We start from the raw sequence: 23,869 nt of genomic DNA on the forward strand, positions 1-23,869 counted from the left end.
AATCATGTATGTATCATATCATGTAGGTAGTCTTGCCTGCTTACTTCCTGGTCTTCTTTGATTGGAATACTTTTGTTAATCTTTTCATTCTAAGGTAGTGACTATCTTTAATGCTAAGATATATTTCTTGTAGACAACATATTTTGGTTCTTGGTCCACTCAACCAGTCTTGATTTGGGAATTGAGGTCAAGAATATTTAAATGCATTATTGAAAGATATGTGTTGATTATAGTCATTATACTGTTGATTTTTTGTTGGTGGTGGTTTTTTGTATTGTTTTGTTTTGTTTTTGTTATTTCCAGACAGGGTTTCTCTGTTGCTTTGGAGTCTGTCCTAGAACAAGTTCTTGTAAACCAGGCTAGGAACTCACAGAAATTCTCCTGTCTCTTCATCTCCAGTGATAAGATTAAAAGCGTGTGCCACCTCTGCCCAGATATGTTGCTGTTATTTTTAGTAATATTGTTTGTGTTTTAATAGCATTTGTTTTTCAGTAATTATACCCTTATTTGAACAGTAGCATTCTGGAGGAATTTTGGTAATTTCTGAAGATATTTTGGGAGCATATGTATCTCTAATAATGAGTGCTTTGTATAGTGCAGATTCTATACATATCTCTTCTTGCTGTCTACACAAGAACATGTATCCCACTAACTTAATTGCTTTCCAATCCGTCCTCATGCATATAAATGTATAAAGGACAATTATATTTTCCTTTTCCATCTGACAAGAATTATAGTGCTTCACTTGAAAAGTAAAAGTGAAACTATTAATTTTGGAGGTTCAATAAATACTTATTTATTAATTTTTTACATTCTACTAAAGCATGGTTATGCGGAATTGTAACATGAATTCTAAATGGTCTTAATAATAAAAACCCAGAGACAGATATTGGGGTAAATGCTGAAAGATCAGAGAAGAAAAGGAGCCAGCCACTAGAGAGACATCTTACCGGTACAAAATACTCAGATCACAGGGGCTGAGCTTCTGTCTCTATGAATCTGCCCACTGAATGGGCCAGAGGTCTTTTCTCCACATACCTGATATTTCTGTCACCACCTTCTTAGTGCTGGGATTAAAAGCATGTGCCTCCCAAATACTATAATCAAAAGTGCGAGATCCCAAGTGCTGGGATCAAAGATGTGAGGCACCACTGCCTGGATTCTGTGATTAACTAGTGGCTTATTCTGCTTTCTGTTCTTTTGGAAAGCTTCATTTGTAGAACACAAACAAAATATCACAATATCACAGTCCCCCCTTTGTCTAAAATAAAAAAGAAAGTTACAACTAATATACAGGCAATAAATATATCAATAATGTCTAGTCTATAAACATTTGACATATTTGAAGAAAAAATTTATTATCTATCCTATTTGTTCGTGAATATTAAAAGTTTTACTCAATTCACTTTCTACTCTACCTTGTATTACCAAAACTATCTTTTTATTTATGTCTGTCAACTGTATACACTTTACATTTCTTTAGTAAATTTCTTTTCTGAATGTGGTAATAAGGAAAACTATAACTATAACTTTAAAGTCTTCAAATCAATCAGAGACTGGAAAAAGAAATAATATTACCTGAGTAAGCAGGAAGTACTGCCAAGTGACTTTCAAAAAATTTTAGAAATGACAGAAACTGGATGCCTGGGCAGTCACCTAGGTTCCTCTGTAACATTGGGGAATCCATCTTCTATAGGCCTAGAATATCTGATAGCTTTTCTGTGAAGCAGAATATTCTGAAGGGCTGTCCTACATTGTCCTGTCAAAGTGCAGCAGTTAAATCCCTTGTGTCCTGCTTCTCAGATTTGGAAAGCATACTGTCAACAGTCAAGACAAGGGCACTTTCTTGTCCAGTAGCTAACTTTTTTCCACAAAGAAAGTAAACTCCATATAGATGCTCATCATCTTCTCTGAAATATTGGTGTTGTCAAGAGCAGATATGTCTCATTTTCATAAAAAAGAACCTATGTTATTAAGACATCTACAGAATACAAATTCTGTAGATCTCTGAAGTGTGTGAACATGGTCTGTCTATCTTAAATAAATTTGTTTGACCTTAAAAACATACCTAATATGACAAAAAAATTGACTGTAATAGATGACTAATCATTAACCTCCATTTCTTTATTATCCTAAATAGTTAGTAATAATAAATTCCAAGGACTAGAAATTTGTATTACATTGTTAAATGATCTGTATAAGTACAATACCTTGAACAAGTTTAGAAACAGTATGTTCTAACAAAAATAACCTTAAATTTGTTTCAGTAACAAAACTCCATATCAATTTAAAATATTTAAGACTATCAATTGCTTTTCTGGTTTAAAAGTAGATTCAATAATCTACCCTTTTCCTATCATATTTATATTTCCTTTTTTCTTTTAAAAACAAGAACTCTGAATCTAGTCTTCTTTGTTCAACTTTTTCTATTCATTTTTTTAATGTGTGAGAAAACTCTCCCTTTTAGCTAAATCCTCTCTTTAAGAATTCTCAATTGTCTCACAATATCTGCTGGTAATGATGATTCAGACAGCAATGAAAGGAGAGGTTGACTGCTGCTGCATGGACCAGTAGAAACCCAAGCAGGTTTCCAAAGCTACCTAGATTGGCAGCAGCCTAAGAAGGTGGTCTGGGAAAGCCCACAAACCACTGGGAGAAAAGAAGCCAAGGAGAGTCTTCTGCAGAGAGCAATGTGCAAAGGAGGCTAACTCTTGTAGCATTTGGAACCCAGACACCTGTGGAGTTTTCTGCAGAATGGCTGTGACAAAAATCCCAGACTCACTCAAAGAGCTAGGAAAAAAGAGGAGAACCTAGTAGAGAGGCGGTGATTCCAGTGGGAGCTCCTGCATATAGTAGCTGCAAATCCACCAGCAAGTGTTTTTTTCATGAAATCATGCCCTAAAGTTGGATGCCAGATGAAGCTTGAATTCTAATTGGTCTTAATAATAAAATTCCAGAGTCAGACATTAGTGTAAATGATGGAATATCTATCAGAGAAGTAAAGGAGCCAGCCACTAGAGAGTCTTCTTACCTCTATGAAATCCTCAGAACAAAAGAGGTTGAGCTCCTGTCTCTACACGCATTATATTCTTATTATCACCTTTCTAGTAATGAGATTATGGGTGTGTGCCTCCAAAGTACTAAGATCAAAGACATCAGATCTCAAGCACTGGGATTGAATGTGTGAGCCACCACTCCCTGACCTCTATGATTAACTAGTAACTAATTCTGTCCTCTGATCTTCGGGCAAGCTTAATTTGTTAGAGCACTAATAAAATATCACACACTGCATACGATTTCTGACTTTGTCTTACTAAAACACAGTTTTGATCACATAATAACCCACATGTAATTCACACTGGCTTCGCACTGAATCTCAAATTAAAACTGTCCATCACCCTAAGATTTAGTAAGTCATTCTATTTCCTTAATGGTATTTTATAAATTTCTAAAGATAATATGGGATTTTGAATTCTGTTCTAATACACTAGCTATATGACCTTAAATAAGTTACTTAACATCTGAATATTTTCATTTCCTAATATCCATTATGTGGATAATATTAGCATCTAACTCATAGTCATTAATATGCACATTGCTAGAAAATAGGTGCATGTATTACCTTGTCTGAATCCTGAAATATTCTCTTTAATGTCAACTCTTCCATCTATCATTGTGAAATTCATCAGTCAGTTGAGTGTTGCCTTCAGAAAACTAAAAAGACTGCCGTCATTATCTCTCCAACGTTATGTTCCTCATTCATTTACTCCTTTCTAATAGCTATTTCTTCTAAAATAAGTCCTTTTTCTCCATTATTAGTTCTCATCAAATTCTTGTATTTCAGCTAACCCAAGAATAAAGTAAAATTCCATTAATATTTGGGTATTTTAATGATCACTTTAAAAAAAGAATTAGCAACATTTTTAGCATTCATGACACTGGACATCTTTAATGAAAAGAGACCCACACTGGAGCAATGGACTGAGCTCCCAAGGTCCAAATGAGGAGCAGAAGGAGGGAGAACATGAGCAAGGAACTCAGGACCGCGAGGGGTGCACCCACCCACTGAGACAGAGGGGCTGATCTATTGGGAGCTCACCAAGGCCAGCTAGACTGGGAATGAAAAAGCATGGGATAAAACCAGACTCTCTGAACATGGCGGATAATGAGGGCTGCTGAGAAGCCAAAGACAATGGCACTGGGTTTTGATCCTACTGCACGTACTGGCTTTGTGGGAACCTAGTCTGTTTGAATGCTCACCTTCCTAGACCTGGATGGAGGAGGGAGGACCTTGGACTTCCCACAGGGCAGGGAACCTTGATTGCTCTTTGGACTGGAGAGGGGGGAGAGAAGAGAGGGGGGAGGGGGAGAGGGGAGAGGAGTGGGGGGAGGGGAATGGGAGGCTGGGAGGAGGTGGAAATTTTTTTCAATAAAAAAATATATTTAAAAAAGTGTCAACCTATAGATACTTGAGGACATACCTTAATTTAACAGTTTAAATCTTTCCTGGAGGTTTACTCTTGGACTGATGTCTTCTTTTGTCTTTGATTACTTAATACTATAAATACTAAATCAATTAGTTAACTGAATAAAGCATATTTACACAGAGATCAGTTCAGAATAATTGCATTGTGAAAGTAAAGATTTAGTAAAATCAAGTTTAATTTAGATAAATGGTAGACTGTTTCTTGCTCAGCCTAATATTGCTTTTATTGGATTTTCTTGACTTAATTTGTGCGGAATTTTAACTTTATAAATGAATGATAATACATCCTTATTATTATTTGCTTTATAATAGTTAAACTTAAGGGGAAGAGAGAGATTAATGAGACCATTATATTTTAGAAAGGAAAATTTCTCACCATATATTTTAACTTCTGTGGGTCAGGAGGCACTGCTGGAGGTCAGACTCGAAGTATCCACAACAGTTTAAACTGCTCTACTCCTGAGCAAGGTTTCCAGACCAGCCCTATTTCCTTTTTACTTTAGTGGCATTACTCTCCTGAATGTGTTTGACAGCCCAGTGGAGGGGTTGATTCAATCTGGCTTCCTTCTCTAAGGTGGAGTGTTGACTACTGGTGCTTTTTTTGAGTTTCAATCTCCTCTGTGTGAAAGGTTAATGTTTATTACATCTCACTAAACTTTGATTTGGGTATCTCTGTGATGGAATTCATCAAAAGTGTTTTCCTACTGCTCCTTTGAGAAAACTTTCAATTGACTCTAAGAATGGCACAGAGTAATGGCATCACTTTATTCTGGGCAGCCTTTCATCTTCATTAGTGCAGCTCTTCAGTTAGCTGTGGAGATCAGAAGCAGTGCAGGTGGACACACATAGTAGTCTTTATAGGTCAGGGCTGGCTTCTATTATTAAGTCAGTCTAAGTTCTTGCCTTAAATCTCAATGAGATTCAACATTCCTATATTCCAGGGGCTTTTCTCATTACACCAGATATTACATTCATTGGTCCAAAGGATGCAGTTAGTAGTCAGCAGGATATATAAATACTATTTAAAGCATTTCATAATTAACATTCTAAATATCCTTCTTTCAATATGCTAATTGTATTTTTAAGGCCGAACTATTCAAGCCATGTCAGATTATAGATCACTTAGCTGTCTTTTTTCTGTTTTCTGTTATCTTAGGAGAAAGACTTAAAATTTGTGATATGCATTTTTCATTAAAATAACCAGTCACCTGGTAATTTTAAAAACAACTCTAAAAATTTAAACATATATAATATATATGTCAAGTATATGTTCCCATGTTGACAAATCTCAGGGGAGTTTAATCATTCCTTCACATTTTGAACTGAAGAAGTGGCTGCCAAAATCAAAGATTTGCATAAATCTTTCCAGCAAAGCTTTCCATAGAAACTCATTTTGAGGGTGAGGCAAATTCTCTGAGTTCATTTCAAATGTCTCAGAAAGACAATAAGCATGGACATTACTGTGAGCATAGCTTCGTAAATCTGATAACAAAGACATCTCAGACTCTCTAAACTGAGAAGTCTATAATCTCACAGGTTTCACAGATTTCAAGGTCACACAGAAAAGGATCAATCCAGGAGTATTAAAGAAAGACCACGTGTGAATTCTGAACATTGAGGGCAAGCGTAACATAGCCTTAATGTGGAATTAAGAGATTTTCAGAGAAGTCCAACACCTAACAGGGCTTAGACATGTTCTGCAGAAAAGGTTATACTAAACAGAGATGCTGTACCACTTGCCTTAGGTTCCTGGAATTTTTCTTTGTTGTAGAAATTATCTTGGTGTTTTGAGGCTTCCTATTTGTTGGTTTACACTCAAGTATTTCACATACTCCATATTGGGCTATTCAGTTTTATAATGTCAATGGGCATTTTGTTGTTTGCATTGTTTATCTCATTATGCCAATGTTTTGAGTCTTTTCAAACTTTAATTTCTTAAGAGGAAGGATGGTCAGTACTTATGAAATGCATTGAACTGAATTCTGGGTTTTTTTTTTTTTTTTTTTTTTTTTTTTGGTTTTTCAAGACAGGGTTTCTCTGTGGTTTTGGAGCCTGACCTGGAACTAGCTCTTGTAGACCAGGCTGGTCTCAAAGTCACAGAGATCCGCCTGCCTCTGCCTCCCAAGTGCTGGGATTAAAGGCGTGCGCCACCACCGTCCGGCTGCTGAACTGAATTCTGAAATTGGCCTTTTTAACATTGTGAGGGAGGATACCAGCTTCAGGAGAGATCTCTCCCTGCTGGAGGTCTTGATTTCCTATCCTCACCATTATTAACAAGGACCACTAAATAGTACTGATTGGAAGCTTGAATTTATCTATTAAATGGATCAACATCTGATAGAGACATTTTTTTCCTACTTCACAGTGCTCAGAAAGACCACTTGGTGCTTATGACGTTTTTGTATGCCCAATCTTTTTCTTGATTCCTTTCATAGACCAAAATGTATTTATGTTCTATAAATTTCTTTTGAAGATTCACATAGTGTTTCTAAGTATCCTGAAGTATAAAAATTCTATTACCTTTGTTTATCTGAGTATTGTGTAATTCAACCATCTTCCTAGATGCTAGAAAGAGCACAACTAAGGTATATAAGTAAGTAAATAGGAAAATATATATGCTGTAGGGGTTATAATAAAGAAGTATTTTATAAAAAAAGAATGGAGAAAGAGTCTTGCAACTTTATAAGATGTAACAGAAGTCCTCATCAGAAATGCGGCTTCTAAATAGTGGCCATAATGAGGTAAGGAAACAGTCAATGCATAAAACAACAGTATTCAAGGAAGGAGCCTGTGTTATCCAGTCTCCCTCACTTATACAAGGCACACCACAGAGTGTAACCTTTCTAGAACATGATGACAAGGACCAATAATATTAGGAATGAGAAGACATCTCTGGAAAGCTCGTAAGACCTGTTACTGGTCACAATTTTGTTCTGTGTAGAGTGAGCTATCAGGGGCAGAGGTGGGGAATCAGAAAGAAATTAGTGCTATCTACACTGTGTTTTTCTGGCATAATCATGGCTGGTGTGTTGGGATGCACTAAGAGGAGGCATCAACAGAAGGAAGGAAAACAGCTGAAAGGCCACTGGATTAAATCAGGAGAGAGACGCTGACAGCCTGACACAGGATGTGCTGGTAGTAGTTAATGTGAGACTGGAAATGCACTTCCTCCTACATTGGGCATCAGAGTCAAAACGATTTAGTGATACATTGACTAGGTCTTATCCTAAGACCTGAAATGACAAATTCTGTGTTCTTTATCCCTTAACCATCAAAACCAAGGTGCTCATGTAAACAAGCTGTAGGAACACTAGTTTTCATGTGGAGTTTATTACTACCTCTGAACGTCTGAATAATTTCAGCATGCCCATCAAAAGCACATAAATCCTACCATCACCAAAACTGTATGACATAAAAGTATGGTCTCCATCGAGGTTTGTTTTACATCTGGAATTGGTTGTTTGACTCTTCAGTCAGTGTGGAACCACAGAGGCCAAGGTGACAGACTCATATTGTTGGGAGCCTGAGTTTTCTGTGTTCTACTCCAGAGAGTCTATTTCTGACCTTTTATACTCATGTTACAAATACATGCCCTTGCTCACAATGGAAACTCAGAAACTATTTAGTAGACTCATCCGGATACATCATTGTTGCTGAAACCAAACAACAGCAGCAACAGCAATAAAAGCAAACAAACAAACCTCACAGCACAGCACTTTCTTTCTTTACCATTGATAAAAGTAAACAGGATTGCTTTCACGTTAACACCACACATTATGACTTAGGGAATAGCAGAAGCAAGTGCTCAGACAAATGCATTTTCCCAGAGAGTGAAACGACCCATTCACTGAGGCGTGTGTGTGGCTTATTAAAAAGGTGTTTATGCAAGCATTCTTTCTACTCCAATCATATTTTACAAGTACAGGTGTAACTTTTAGTTAATAATGCACCATTAAATAAAAAAAAAAGACGAAATCATTTATCTCTTCTTTAACACATCTTTCTGTATTTCATTCCAGAACCTACAGATAGTCCACCAATGCTACTCATTGCAAGTCCTGAAACAATTGAGGTCTTCTACATCAATGGAAGTAAGATGACAACTCTAAGCTCAGCCAACAGAAATGAAATTCATACTCTAGATTTTATTTATAGTGAAGAAACGATTTGCTGGATTGAATCAAGGGAGTCTTCAAATCAACTCAAATGTGGCCAGATGACAAAATCAGGAAGATTAACAGATGAAAGAATAATTAACATTCTTCAATCCCTCCACAGTAAGTCTTTCAATTCTGCGCATTGCCCTTTAAGAATTTCCTGTACAGACAAATGTGTGGGATTCTTACCTCTCTGTTGAGCCTAGATTGAAGGGCTGCATGTGTGAATAAGAGTGCATTTGATACATGCTTGCATTTGAGCACACATACAGATTTAGTAGCTCTTTGTCCAGAAGTACAAAATGCAGTGGTTACTGTAAGACTGACTTCGATGTTTCCAGAAGGGTCACCGTGCTTATAATTGACATTTCTCACTGAAACATACTTCACAACGTGATGGCAAAGGTAGAATTTCAGTAAAAGAAGAAAGCAAGAAACTTATTTTGATAATTGTCAGTTAACTGACTGTAGTATTTATTTCAAATACACTGAAAACAAATAGGCTTTTGCCAATAGGTAAAAGAATATCAGTGTTGAATTTAATTAAAGCAAATCAGTAGTTTTCATTATTTTCCAAAAAATCTGCAATTGATGTTTGGATTTTTTTTTTGACTTTTCATTACCAGTGACCACCCTTCTCTTTGTGTATAGCAGAACAAACTGAAGTCATGTGGTTACACACATATGCACAGTACCTGCACTGCCTCTGTTCCATCTTCCACATGGCTGTGCAACTTATTTGCATATACCTAGATTGCTTTGCATGAGAATTGTAAAATGGGTCCAGTTATCTTCTCATTTACAGAAAATGGTGCCCTCATAAAACATAAATAAAAAATATTATATACATCCAGGAAGAAAAAAAGTCTAAGGTAGAATAAATGTAATTTGTTGATTAGAAATGGTAATTTGAACACCCAGCAATGAAGAATTTCAAGCATATTTCACACATGGGTTCAGACAGAAATTGAATTTCAACCAAGAAACCAGCTTTTTGCCACATTTAGATCACCTCATTTAATACAAATGTATTTGTCTCCAGAAATAACATAGTGTTCAAATAAGCAGAATATTTCATAGCTATACAAGATTGTCCCCAAGGTAATTTCAATACTCTTTTCTCTATAATTAATGTTTTCTGAAAGTATTGATTTCTTCTTTGATAACCATCAAATCAAACATTATTTCATGAATCCAAAGAACACAAAAGAATTGCACATCACAACACTGTAAACATGCTTTTGTAACTTACTATATTTGATTTATTTAACAAATTAAAATATCTATCCAAATAGAGAATACTTTTGTTAGGCCGTTCATGAAATGCTGAATTAGCATATTTATTTTGAACTGAGGAAAAAAATGCACTCAATTATTTTATTTAGAGCAAATAGTTTTTAGTGAACTTTGGTTTAAGTCATGTAATTATGTAGTCACTTTTAATTTTTAAAGAAGTGTTTAAATTTGAAGAAGTAATTTAATGATCGTGTGGACAGAAATCTGGACACGGTTGGCTGGCCTCTGTCGTGACTGTAAACTGGACATTTTAGTAACTTATCAAAGCACAGCTGCCATTGAATATTATATGCTTTGCATTCACTATGACAATTTGTAAGTTGATAATGAAGTTTGAATATTCCATGCATATATAATTACATAAAATCTCTGTCACACCATATAAGCTAAAATAATGAACTGACAGAAATCTGGTTGGTTACATTTTCCCCATTACCTCTTTTTCAGAGATTATTTTCACAGTTTTTCAACCATTATTTGTAGGTGCCTTTTATCTGAAATTACATAAAAAAGAACATTGCCTTTTTAGAAAATACTTTAGAAATATATTTCAAAATGTTCTTTGTAAAAAAAAAAAATAATCAGCCAAGACAGATCAAAATGGCTTGTGTCACAAATTTCTAGGGCTGTGGTGGATATTGTTACGGTTTTCACGTCATTACAGGTTTCTTCTTCACATACAGAACTCATCTTCAAATTAGCAGAATTTAGCCGTTCTGGTTTAAAATAGATAAAACTTTAACTGACAACTTAAGACTGTTAGACAAAGTTAAAGGGTTAAAACAGACCCAGGAATCTAAACTCTCTATTTGTTTGCTGGTTTGTTTTGTAATTTTAAAAAAAATATATAAATGAATGTAGCACAAAAACAGATCTTAAGATTTTATTGAACATGATAAATTGTTATCTTTGCAAATGGAACTATGACCGTGTTTAAGCTGGATTATACCATATAGAAAATGTGAGCAGCTAGCTTGGATTTGGACTTGATTTTATAGCTTTTTCAAATATGTCTTTTGGTCTGCACCTTGGTACTCCATACGAGCAAACCAAGTTGTGAGTCCGCAAATACTGGTTTCAGAATGTCAGGATCTTTGAAGGTTGGTAAAGGTGTGGAAATGGTGACTTATGAAGACTTGTATTGTTCAAAAATTCCTAAAATTGCTTCTTGTGTTGTTCCCATAGGAGTATTGCTTCTTAACACTTATAACATGCTTAAAGCATATTATAGACTAATAAAGCATATTATAGACTAATAAAGCATATTATAGACTAATAAAGAATGGACAATACCATGCTTAAGAAATCATATTAAGTAAGAAACACTGGAGAAAATGATAGGGTACACCTTTACTGGATATTATTTTTCCTTATTTATAATACATTATATTTCATATTTAACATTTTATCCTCTAAAGCACAGACTTTGTAAATTTTGAATTAATTGATTTGCAAATAAACTTAATTTCTTTTTTAAAATTTATTTTTATTTATTTTTACTTAAAAATTTCCACCTCCTCCCCTCCTCTCATTTCCCTCCGCTTCCCCCCACCCCCCTCCCCCTCCCTCTCCAGTCCAAAGAGCAGTCAGTGTTTTCTGCCCTGTGGGAAGTCCATGGTCCCCTCCCCTGCATCCAGGTCTAGGAAGGTGAGCATCCAAACAGACTAGGTTCCCACAAAGCCAGTACATGGAGTAGGATCAAAACCCAGTGCCGTTGTCCTTGGCTTCTCAGTCAGCCCTCCTTGTCCACCACGTTCAGAGAGTCCGGTTTGATCACATGCTCCATCAGTCCCTGTCCAGCTTGCTTTGGTGAGCTCCCATTAAATCAGCCCCACCCTCTCAGTGGGTGGGCGCACCCCTCATGGTTCTGACTTCCTTGCTCATGTTCTCCCTCCTTCTGTTCCTTATTTAGACCTTGGGAGCTCAGTCCGGTGCTCCAATGTTGGTCTCTGTCTCTAGCTTCATCCATCGCCAGATGAAGGTTCTATGGTGATATGCAAGATATTCATGAGTATGGCTATAGGATAGGGCCATATCAGGCTCTCTCTCTCAACTGCCCAACGATCTAGCTGGGTACATCTCTCTGGAACCCTGGGAACCCCTCTAGAGTCAAGTCTCTTGCCAACCCTAAAATGGCTTTCTTAATTAAGATATCTACTTCCCTGCTCTCATATCCATCCTTCCTCCATCCCAACCGTCCCATTCCCCCAAGCTCTCCCCATCTCCCCTTCTCACTTTTTTCTCCCCATCTCCCCTTACTCCCACCCCACCCCCACCCCCAAGTTTCCAATTTTGCCTGGCAATCTTGTCTCCTTCCAATATCCAGGAGGATAACTATGTTTTTCTTTGGGTTCACCTTCTTATTTAGCTTCTCTAGTATCATGGATTATAGGGTCAATGTCCTTTATTTATGGCTAGAATCCACTTATGAGTGCAGCAGTATTATTTGTAATAGCCAGAATGTGGAAATAACCTAGATGCCCCTTAATGGAAGAATGGATGAAGAAAGTGTGGAATATGTATGCATTAGAGTACTACTCAGTGGTAAAAAAACAATGACATCTTGAATTTTGCATGCAAATGGATGGAAATAGAAAACACTATCCTGAGTGAGGCAACCAGACCCCAAAAGACGAATATGGTATGTACTCACTCATAAGTGGGTTCTAGCAATAAAGTTGATTTCAATAAAATATTTTCAGCAAAACATATTTGTAGCAGCTATTTATTTCTAAAATTTGTCTTAGAGAACTCTCTGGTAGGAACAGATACCGAAATCAAACAAGCTTAAGGGCACACGCCTTTAATCCCAGCACTTGGGAGGCAGAGGCAGGCGGATCTCTGAGTTCGAGGCCAGCCTGGTCTACAAGAGCTAGTTCCGGGACAGGCACCAAAGCTACAGAGAAACCCTGTCTCGAAAAACAAAAAAAAAAAAACAAAAAAAACAAAAAAAAAAAAAGACCCCATCACAACATTGTCTTCAGAAGTTCAGAAGTGAATATAGCTGATAAGTAGAGTTTTAATTTATTTTATTGTTATAGATATATCATCATCCATACATCACTCTGTTGTTGTATGTGATTCTCAAATATTTTAAAGACTCTGACAATCTCTTTCATGCTCTAGCATGGCTTTGACTTCTCGCATCCATTCTTGAACTGAGCTCCAGTCCAGCAGAGTATGTCTATTTAAAAATAGTATTGCCGATGCTTTGTATCCTTTAGCTTCTGAATTAGCTCCATGCTGCTTTTATCTTCTCTCTAAGCCCATTTCTTTCCATAATAAAATTTAGCTCTTGTCCCATTTAAAGATCTGCCTGCACCTAGCAAATAAAATCTTGGATGGAGTTTTCTTTAGTTTTAACAGCTGAGTTTTGTCTTCTACGCATCTTAATTATTTTCCTGTAACTTGGTCTATGATCTTTAGGGAGAAAGTTTGCTAACACCCTATTTTGTGCATTTTCTATCACCAGATATAAGTATTGTTTATAATGGTCAATTGTACTGAGAGATGTGATTCCTAACAATAAGCCATATCTCAATCATTCAATATATATATATGAGAGAGAGAGAGAAAGAGAGAGAGAGAGAGAGAGAGAGAGAGAGAGAGAGAGAGAGAGAGAGAGAAGGTGTTTCCAAGTTGTGCAGTATGTAGACAGGGGCTAGCTTTGGCTTATCCACCTTCAACCTTCGGAGTTGTTGGAACTAACAGTGTGTACCTCCAAATCTACATTACATTGTTTCAATTTGCATTCACATGGTTGCCAGTAAAGTACTTCACTCCAGTAGAGACTTAGATGTTGGTTTCTTTCTTTAAAATTCTGTAGAATTGATTATCATATCTTATTACTTAAACCCATACTGGTGTAGTAGCTTCTCGTTTCTCTCACCAGGTAAAAGAAGGCTTTGTCTTTTCTCTATGGACAACTGTCCTGCCCTGATCCTCTCTCTCATACAATCCCTGTGTTGTACAGCAGAGCAGGATTTGCATTTCCTCTGGTGCAGTTCAGTTCTCATTTCATATTTATGACATCATATTCTTTCTGAACATATTCCAGTTTAGCAGCCCAAGTCAAACCTGGGATTTATGCTTCTACTTCTTCACCAGGCATGAAATGCATGTAACAATAAATTCAGAAGGCAGCATTCTCGTAGAAAGAATTAAAAGATTTGAGAATTTCTAGTAAAGAAATGCCGATGATGGGCATCCTCTCATCATACTCTCAGGGGATGTTTCATAAACAGTATTTTCTCTTCATTTGTCCACGTCTTCCCTCAGCTAGTTCCCAGGTGTTTGGCTTTTATCTGTTCAGAATTGAGAACATTTTTATTAGAATATCTTGTGAAGCATTTTTTGCACAGGTAGTTAAAGTAAATACTTTTACATTTTCTTGACCAGAGATCATCTTGTGCAGGAACATTACAACTCTTTTCCTACATCTTCTGTTGATAAACTTCTGTTTAGTGAGGAAATGCATGAATATTAAGCACTTCATGACTTTTTAAAATCTTTTATTTTCTATTTAGCACATTGACATGAATCATAAAAGGTGAATTATTTTTGTGGTCTGAGACATGAATTAGCATTTGAATGTGTTCAAAACTAATTAACATACTTCATTTTTGCAGGGATTTGGTGTGTCATGGAGGAGAATGGATCATTACTGAGAATTTTCCTTTAAACTGGCTAAAAATGCTGATCTGAGAACAGAGTTCCAGAGAACCTAAGATACTTTCCTTGATAATATATTTATACTATTCTCCTTACCTTTTACAATAATATTAGACACACTGGCTTCGAAGTGACTCCTTCTGAGGAACAGTCAGTCCAGTGCCCTGGAAAGACTTCCTAGGTACCAAGATACAGGGGAAAGCAGACCGAAGCAAAACTTTTTCACACTCTTCTCTTCTACAAATTTGTCTTTCCCATTGGCTTATCTCTGTTATGTCAGGCATAAAGACTGTGACTGTTTGACTGTTATTCGGCAGTAAGTAAGCAACTTGAAAAACCAGAAACCAAGGATATGCCAGACTTCAAAGTTTAGAGTCGGTTTTTCTTGGCATTTGTTTATATTTCACACACACAGGCATGAATAAGCTCCCATCCACCTTGGACTTGATGCTATTAAATACTGATTTTTAAGCTTTCCATATAGATTCATACATCTGTTGTTTCATAAGTTTTTTTTTTTTAATAGTCATTGTTTTAAGCTTTGGGTTTCATGATGAGCTCTGTTCAAATGTATCATGTGCTATGACATATTCCCTGAACTTTCCCCTTCCCTGCCTGTCATGGCCTTTACTGGAACTCAGCTCAATTTCTAAAATTCCCACTTTTACCAACTACTGTATATAGAGAATATTTATGCAGAATATGGATGATATGTTTCAATATATACAACATTTATGTTATATTTTAATATCCCAAATAACTGTGTTTTATCTTATCTGCATGGAGAATATTTTTAATATATATAATTCATTCACAACATCATAAGGGAATTCATTTCTTGATATGATAACAGGACTAACTAAAAAGTAACTAAAATTTAACAAAAAAATAAATAAATTATTAAATAGCAAAATTCTGACAAAATGTTAAATGATTTCTGCAGATAATATTTTTTATCTCAGAATAATTTATCCATTAAACTTTTTAAAATTGCTGCCAAGTTATCTAGAATTTCATTTTTTGGCATTTTTTTCAGATTTTTCATTATGTTATTTTATTATTTAAAACAACTTAAAGCTTAAAAATATTTTAATCATATTCTTTCCTTACCCCAAGTCTATCCAGATCCTTTTTTCTTCTCTCCCCAATCAATTTTAAATTCTTTCTCAAAAAGCAAACAAAAACCCAACGCAACAACAAAATTTCCTGTAGTGAGCCCCCGGCCACCAGCTAGCTTTACCCAAAATAATTACACAGAAACTGATTGGCGAACTCAACTAAATATAACCCAAACCTTGTACTGGGACCTTTATTTGGTAAAAGACATGGTCAGTTGGAACTCTGTCTCCCCCAATATTTAGTGGTTCCAATTAGATTAACTTCATGTATATATGCATTTTAGGAGGTTTCTACTGTATGAGGTTTTCATACTACACCTCAAATGAACCTTAATTTTAGCTGTCTTTCTCCATACTCCCTCCCACTACCCACAATCCCCTCCCCACTTCCCACTTGATCCTCCCATTCTAGAATCCCCCAATATAGCCATAAACATCTGTTTCATAGTTCCATCCTAATGATATGTCTGTTCCCTCTTGTACCTATTCTACACCTACCAGCTATGGTTCTATGGTTTATAACTTGGTCATCATTTATTTCACAGCTAATATCAGCATACAAACAAACAAATACCGCACTTGTCTATCTGACTCTGGGATACTTTATTCAATATATTTTTTTCCTCATTTCCATGCATTTATTTGCCTGCAAATTTCACAATGTCATATTGTCTTTGTTTTGTTTCTTTTGCTGTTATTGTTAATGACTCAATAATACTTCATTGTGTAAATGTACCAGCTTTTCTTTCTCCATTCTTCTGTTGAGGCACGCCTAGATGGTTTCCAGTTTCTGGATATTCTGAAGAGAGCAGCAAAGAATAACGTTGAACAAGTGTTTCTGTGGTAGGGCATGACATCCTTTGACTATAAACCCAACAGAGGTATAGCTGGATCTTGAGGTAGATGGGTTACCATCCTTATCAAGATCTCCCACACTGTGGTTCATAGTGACTGTATGAGTTTGTAGAAGTTCCCACAAAGCAAGGTGTAAGTGTTCCACTTACTCCTTATTCTCTCCAACATGAACTGGCACTTGTTGTTCTTAACTATTCTGACCGGTGTAAGGTGAAATCTCAATATAGTTTTGATTTGCATTTCCCTGCAGATAAGTATGGTGAACATTTCTCTAAGAGTTTCTCATCCATTTGAGTATCTATGTCACATTTTTATCGGGTTATTTTTTTTACTTGATACCTATTTTCTTGAGTTCTTTCTATATTTTTGGATATTAGTCCTCTAATCAGATGTGTGGTTGCTAATTTTTTTCCATCCTGAAGACTGCCCCTTGCCCTTCATCTGAAATAACAGTACCCTTTCCAATGTAGGAGATTTTCAATTTCATAACGTCTCTTTATTAATTGTTTTTCTTAATGACTGTACCATGTTCTGTTCAGGAAGTTTTTTCTTTGTGTCAGTGAGTTCAAGGATATTCCATACTTAAGATTCTATCACGTTCAGTTTACCTAGTTTTGTGTTAAGGTCTTTGATCCATTTGGAACTGAGTTTTCTGAAGGATAATAAAGATCTGTTTGCATTCAGGTGTACATAGATGTATATGTTTATGTCTAGGTCTTCAATTTATTTGATTACTGTATCTTTTTGTGGATTGCTAACACACTTTTTATTTAATTACTATAGCTTCATAATAAAACTTTAAATAAGGAATCATGATACATTCAGCAGTTCTTTTATTATTAGGTATTATTTTAGTTATTCTGGGTGCTTTTGTTTTGTTTTTTGTTTTTTTGTTGGTAGTAGTAGGTATTTTCATTTTGTTTGTTTTTTCTGTTTGTTTGTGGTGTGTGTGTGTTTATGTGTTTATGTGTGTGTGTGTGTGTGTGTGTTTTCATCTGAAACTGAAAGCTGTCCTTTAAAGTTCTTTGAAGAACTGTGCTGGAATTTTGATGTGATTCTATAGATTCTGAAGATTGATTTTGGCACAATGACCATTTTACTATGTTAATCCTACCTATATATAAGCATGGACAATTTTTTCCTCTTCTGATATCTTCCTCATTTTTTTCCTCAAGGATTTGAAGTTTTGTATGTCCTTTACATGCTTTGTTACAGGTACTCCAAAATATTTGATATTGTTTCAGGCTATTGTGAACCATGTTGTTTCCTGATTTATTTCTCAGGTCATTTGAATTTTCTTTATAGGATTTTTACTGATTTCTGTAAGTTTGGTATCAAGCTACCTTGATGAAAATACTTGATAGGCCTAGGAGTTCACTGGTGCAATTTTTAGGGTCATTTATATATTCTGTCGTATCATTCAAAAATACAGAATCCTTGACTTTTTCCCGTACAATTTGTATCCCCTTGATCTCTTTCAGCTATCTTATTGCTCTAGCTAAGACTTTAAGTACTGTAAGAATTAGATATGGAGAGAAAGGACAGCATTGTTTTGCTTCTAATTTTAAAGGAATTGCTTTGAGTTTCTCTCCATTTATTTGATGTTGGCTATGGACTTGCTGTAAAATGTTTTTATTATTTTGAGGTGTGTCCTTTGTATCCCCAATCTCTCCAGGACTTATACATAAAGGGGTGTTGGATTTTGTCAAAGGCCTTTTCTGAATCTAATGGGATGAGCAACAATATTTCTAGACAGTAGGACAGTGAAACAGTGGCATTGTTGTGTAGTATAACAGCATATACTCTACTTTGTACTTATTCATATGTCAATCAGTTGTCAAAACGTAGAATTTTATAGTGAGACCCTACTATCTTGCTAAGTTCCTCTAAAATTTAGTAGCCTTATATTTTGGATCTGAGCAATTTTGGCTGCTTTCGCTTTGTGTTTTTTAGAACTTCATGCATGAGTGCTGCATTATGTCATTTCCCTTTCCCTTCTTCTTGTGAGTTCCCTGACTCCTTTTCAAATCCATGTTCTAATATTCTTTATTATTTTTATATATGCAAACACACACACACACAGAGTCTTTTAGTCTTGCTTACATGTGTTCACAGCTGATATCATGAGATTTAGATGATTCATTAGGGGCGGCTCCCAGGACTAGCCTGGCCCTCCTTCTCTTAGCAATCAACAACTAATAAACTACCTGTAGTTTTTCTTCTGGTGTGAAGCCTTGTGAAAATTTCACCCTCCACATTTCAATATCAATTGTATTTTTAGAGATAATTCTGTTGCATAGTTCCAGCTTTGGAATTATCTAGTGACAAATAAATCAATTGTCATTTTGGCTGATAATCTCCCTAGAGTGTGATAAGCATCAAATAACCTTTCAAACATAATAATACATTAATGAACAATGCACATAGAAATCTTGATATTGAAAACTTACTAATTGTCCTTGGAATCTGTGAATACATTACTTAAGTGCAAAATTTATTTTTAATTTTGTTCTTGCAATATTTGTCCTTGCTGTTTTAATGATTTTATGGTTTGAATATGAAGTATTTCACAGCCTCTTGTGTTTGGATATTAAGTCTCCAGCTGATTGATTCAATTTTTTAAGAGACTGAGGAAACTTAAGAGGGTTAAGAATTTAATAAGGCATAGCTTTTCTCAAGACTGTGTCTGTCCCTGCTTCTTCGTTCGCTGAGGCAGAATGACCTGTACCATGAGCTCTTGCAGCCATGGACTAACTACATGGTACCATGCCTTTCTAAACAAGTTAGTTTTACCTCATTAAACTATTAATCAAAAGGAATTTCACCACTAATTTTCTTCTGTCATGTATTTAGTCACATTGATAAGAAAAAGAAACTGTTATAGAAGATTAGTGCTTAGTTCCAAAAAGCCAGTACAAGCAGTAGGGCTAAATATTGGTCCCACTGCCAGGATTTAGCCTTGAAGTCTGCTTCAACCATGCAACTGTCACCCACATTCAGAGGGTCTAGTTTGTTCCTATGCTGGTTCCTTCCCTGTCCAGATGGTGTAGGTGAGCTCCCATTTGCTCAGGTAGACTGTTTCAGTGGATGAACTCATCATGGTCCTGACCTTTTTGATCATATTTTTAATTTTCCCACTCTTAGACTGAACTTTGGGAGCTCAACCCACTGCCGCATTTTGGGTCTCTGCCTCTGTTTCCATTAGGTATATAAAATGAAAGAAAGATGGTTTGTTTTTTTTCTTTTAAGAAATAAAAACAGAAACTACCAAAAGGGTAGAGGAGAAAATTACTACTTAGAAGTGGATGGTGGCACACGCCTTTAATCCCAGCACTCGGGAGGCAGAGGCAGGCGGATCTCTGTGAGTTCGAGACCAGCCTGGTCTACAGAGCTAGTTCCAGGACAGGCTCCAAAGCCACAGAGAAACCCTGTCTTGAAAAAACCAAAAAAAAAAGAAGTGGAGGCATTGACGTGATGAGTACTACTATGTGGTAGATCATAAGATTTGAAAAAAAGAATTGTGAGAAGAAAGTGCAAAAGTTTGAATGGAGCTAGGCAGTGGTGGTGCATGCCTTTAATTACAGCACTTGGGAGGCAGAGACAGGTGGCCCTTTGTGAGATTGAGGCCAACCTGATCTACAAGAGCTAGTTCCAGGACAGGTTCCAAAGCTACAGAGAAACCCTGTCTTAAAAAATGAGAAAAAACCAAACAAAATTTTGAGTGGAATGCTAGAGTAGTCTTAGGATGCTGTAAACAGTTTAATGGGTCATTCTTTTTGACATGTGGAAGACCAGAACACTATCTGAAATGGTTAGTTTTAAAAAATGTTCAGGAGGATCCCAAGGGGATTAATTAAATGCTTATTGCACATATACAAATAATTTTTAAATGGTAACTTAAACAGATTAAAGTGTTGTGTTAATCTTCACATTAAAATAATATTTTTTTCAAGAGCATCACACAGTTTATCAAGTAAGCATTATCATTTGTATTAAGTATTTGTACTTTTGCCTGATAGAGAAAACTTATGGGAAGGAAGGATCTTTTGGACTCATGGCTCATAGGGCTTTAACCTGTCCTGGCCAGGAAGGCAGGGCAGCTGGGGTTTTGTATGTCTCTGCAGAAGCTTGCACTAGACTGTTCTATCTCAGTGAGTCAGGAAGCCACAGAGAGGTCAGGTCGGAAGCAGACAATCTGTAACTGTCTATGCCATCTCTCGGTGACCCACTTCCTCCAGGGCAGTCAGCTGTGGATAGACTATTAACACATGTGACTTTGGAGGAACATATTACATTGAAACTATGACATGCCTTTCCTGGCCCACACAACTCAAAGCTATCTCATAATGCAAAATATAATTACTCCAGTTATAAATGGCCCTATATTCTTAATGATCAAAATATTTCTTACAAGTTCAAAACCTTTTCTGAAATAAATATGACTCTTAACTGTGAGCCCCTTGTCAAAATGAGTAACATAGTCCCAGATGCACAATGTCACAGTATAAACACTTCCATTCAATAAACACTGCCATCAAACAATGTAACCAAAGAGTGTTCATTCATTTCTTGGCTGCCCATACCCAAATGATGACATAGAAACTATATTAATTACATCAGTGATTAGCTAATAGCTTAGGTGCATTCCCAATTAGTTCTTACATCTTAAATTAATCCATTTCTATTAATCTATGTATCACTATGAGACTGTGGCCTATAGGTAAGATTGGCAGCTCTCTGTTGACTCTGCCTACTCTCTCTATATATCTCTGTTTAAATTTCCCTTCTGGCTCTATTCTGCTAAGCCATTGGCCAAAACAGCTTTATTCATCAACCAATAAAACAACATATATACAGAAGGGCATCCCATGTCACAACAAATGAGAAAACAAGGAAAGCAAGACTGAAACCCACCACAGCAAGCATCATGTATAACATTTAGGCCGTTGTGGTGGCTTCATCTGAATTACAATGCTTTTTGTAGCTCCAGAAGCTGATGACTCAATGTTCAACTTTTTTGACAGGCATTCTATGCTTTGGATCTCAGTATCCTGGAACTACTAATAGAAATTAGGCTCTATAATTGCAGATTAATGAAGAGCCCACTCAGGAATTCATACTGGATATTGGATTCCAGTAAAAATCATTAGCTTCAGAGTTCTTTCTTTGCCTGATTACTTTTGTTTGTTTTTTGTTATGAACCTTTATGACTACCCACTCCTATACTCTACATGCTTGCAACATAGGTGGGTAATATTAGGGTCTCAAAATTGTTTTGTTTTTTTTTTTAATTTTTATTTTTATTCTTTTTTAATTAAAATTTCCACCTGCTCCCCGTTTCCCATTTCCTTCCCCTCCTCCCAAATATTGCCCCCTCTCCCTACTCCCCTTCCCCTATTCCCACTCCTCTTCTCCTCCCCCCACACCATTTCCCCTCCCTCTCAATACTGAAGAGCAGTCCAAATTCCTTGCCCTGCGCGAAGACGAAGGTCTTCTATCTACATCCAGGAAGGTGAGCATCTAAACAGGCTAAGCTCCCAGAAAGCCAGTTCATGTATTAGGATCGAAACCTAGTGCCATTGTCCTTGGCTTCTCATCAGCCTTCATTGTCCGCCATGCTCAGAGAGTCCAGTTTCAACCCATGCTTATTCAGTCCCAGACCAGTTGGCCTTGGTGGGCTCCCAATAAATCAGTTAGAGGACATAATTCAGAAAATTAGAGAATGAGTTTCTCAAAGTATAACCCAGAGCATCATAAAGCTTTAGGAACCAGTAGTTTAGAGACCATCATTGAACTGAACTGTCCTGGAAACAAGAACCTTTCATGGCAGTTTCTGAATATTCTAGAAACTGGAGACTGCACAGAAGTGCAGTCTAAAACTCCGAGAGGCTGAAAATCCATAGCTTCTGTGGCTATCACTACAGCTCGTCATCAAAGAACCTAGATAATGATTACAAAACTACTGTTTTTAAACAAGCCTTATAATGTTTCACAAGCATTCTTGTCAGCTGAAAAGAGGTAATATGGACAGGAACTCACATCTGATAGTAAATTTGTAAATGCATGTCAATGAGCACACCAAACCTCAGGCTCAAATTGGCATAGTAAGCTGAGTTTGCAAGAGCAACCCAAAGCAGTTCTAGCAATTGTCAATAAATACTATTTCAATTCTTTCTTAATATAAACTCTTTCCAGCATAACCTATTTATATGAAATGTGGCAAAATCAGGGTAGGGAGTAGTTGTCACTGTACTTTTTCTCATATTAACCATCCTTTGTTTACTAACATGTTCCTCAGGAAGTACATGCACATTGTGACCCTACATATGTGTGTGGAGTGCACACGTATGTATAAGCTATATATGGAAATGTTTGTGTGGTGTGTGTATGGTGTACTCATGCATTTGTGTGTGCACAGTATGTATTGATGCATATAAAGAGTTCATGTCTTTCCATTATTCTCATTTACATTATATCATAACAAGATTTACCTTAAGGTCATCATAGGGTTCTTTGTTGTTCTTGCTTGTTCTCTTATGGCATTGGGAGATCAAGCTGATCTTCTCTGCTACTAGTCAAACACATAGCATTATATTGACTTTCTTATTTGGGGAGTTATTTAAATTTTTAACACTGTTTCTTTTATTTTTGAAATTATTATACAATTCCATCGTTTCTCAACTCCCCTTTTCTCTTGGTTTTTGAGACAGGATTATGCTGTTTCTGAGGCAGGCCTTGAATTGGATCTGTTGAGCAGACAGTCCTAGAACTAGGAGAATTTCTGTCTAAACCTAAGGATTCCGTTCTCTGCCACTTGTTTTGTCTGACTCATTTATTTTCTTGACAAAATGACACGGAGTAGACCCGATCTACTGTTTGCCCTTCCGGAAGCATTAAAAGCTCTTCAAGAAGTCCATCCTCCTTCGGGCTGATCAATGAAAGCATTGTGTCAAGCTGAAAGAAAGGCAGGATCATCAATTCCACTGAAAAACAGACATGTAGGCCTTGAAAAGAAATTACATATTGTTTTAATAATTTTCCGTTTCATCAAGAAAGAAAATTAAATTGTCTCTCCAGTTCAAGTAGGAACTATTTTCAGTTTTTTAAATAGACACATAAGTGGTGAAATAAAGCTTCTCTATAGTTTTTCACAGGATTGAATGTAAGCTTTACTCTATCTTATAGTCTTAAGATTTGATTTTCAAAAAATAAAACCGAAAAAAAATTGAAACTGTCAAGGGTATCTCTACCAAGATTTTGGACTTATAGGAACACACCATGTTTAT

General features: G+C 36.2%; 1 protein-coding gene across 7 annotated transcripts in view; it reads left to right on the forward strand.

Annotated features, from left to right (window-relative positions):
• Lrp1b (LDL receptor related protein 1B) overlaps window positions 1-23,869 on the forward strand; it is a 1,777,797-nt gene that overhangs the window by 805,713 nt on the left and 948,215 nt on the right. For all 7 annotated transcript variants that reach the window (XR_009056008.1, XM_057755646.1, XM_057755649.1 and 4 more), the window contains exon 6: window positions 8,506-8,763. Coding sequence is in view for 6 of the 7 variants with exons in the window: in XM_057755646.1 (XP_057611629.1) it covers window positions 8,506-8,763 (258 nt within the window). In the remaining variant the exon portion in view is untranslated. The remainder of the gene's footprint in view (window positions 1-8,505; window positions 8,764-23,869) is intronic.

This window comes from Chionomys nivalis, chromosome 22 (genome assembly GCF_950005125.1).
Source record: "Chionomys nivalis chromosome 22, mChiNiv1.1, whole genome shotgun sequence".
NCBI lineage: Eukaryota > Metazoa > Chordata > Mammalia > Rodentia > Cricetidae > Chionomys > Chionomys nivalis.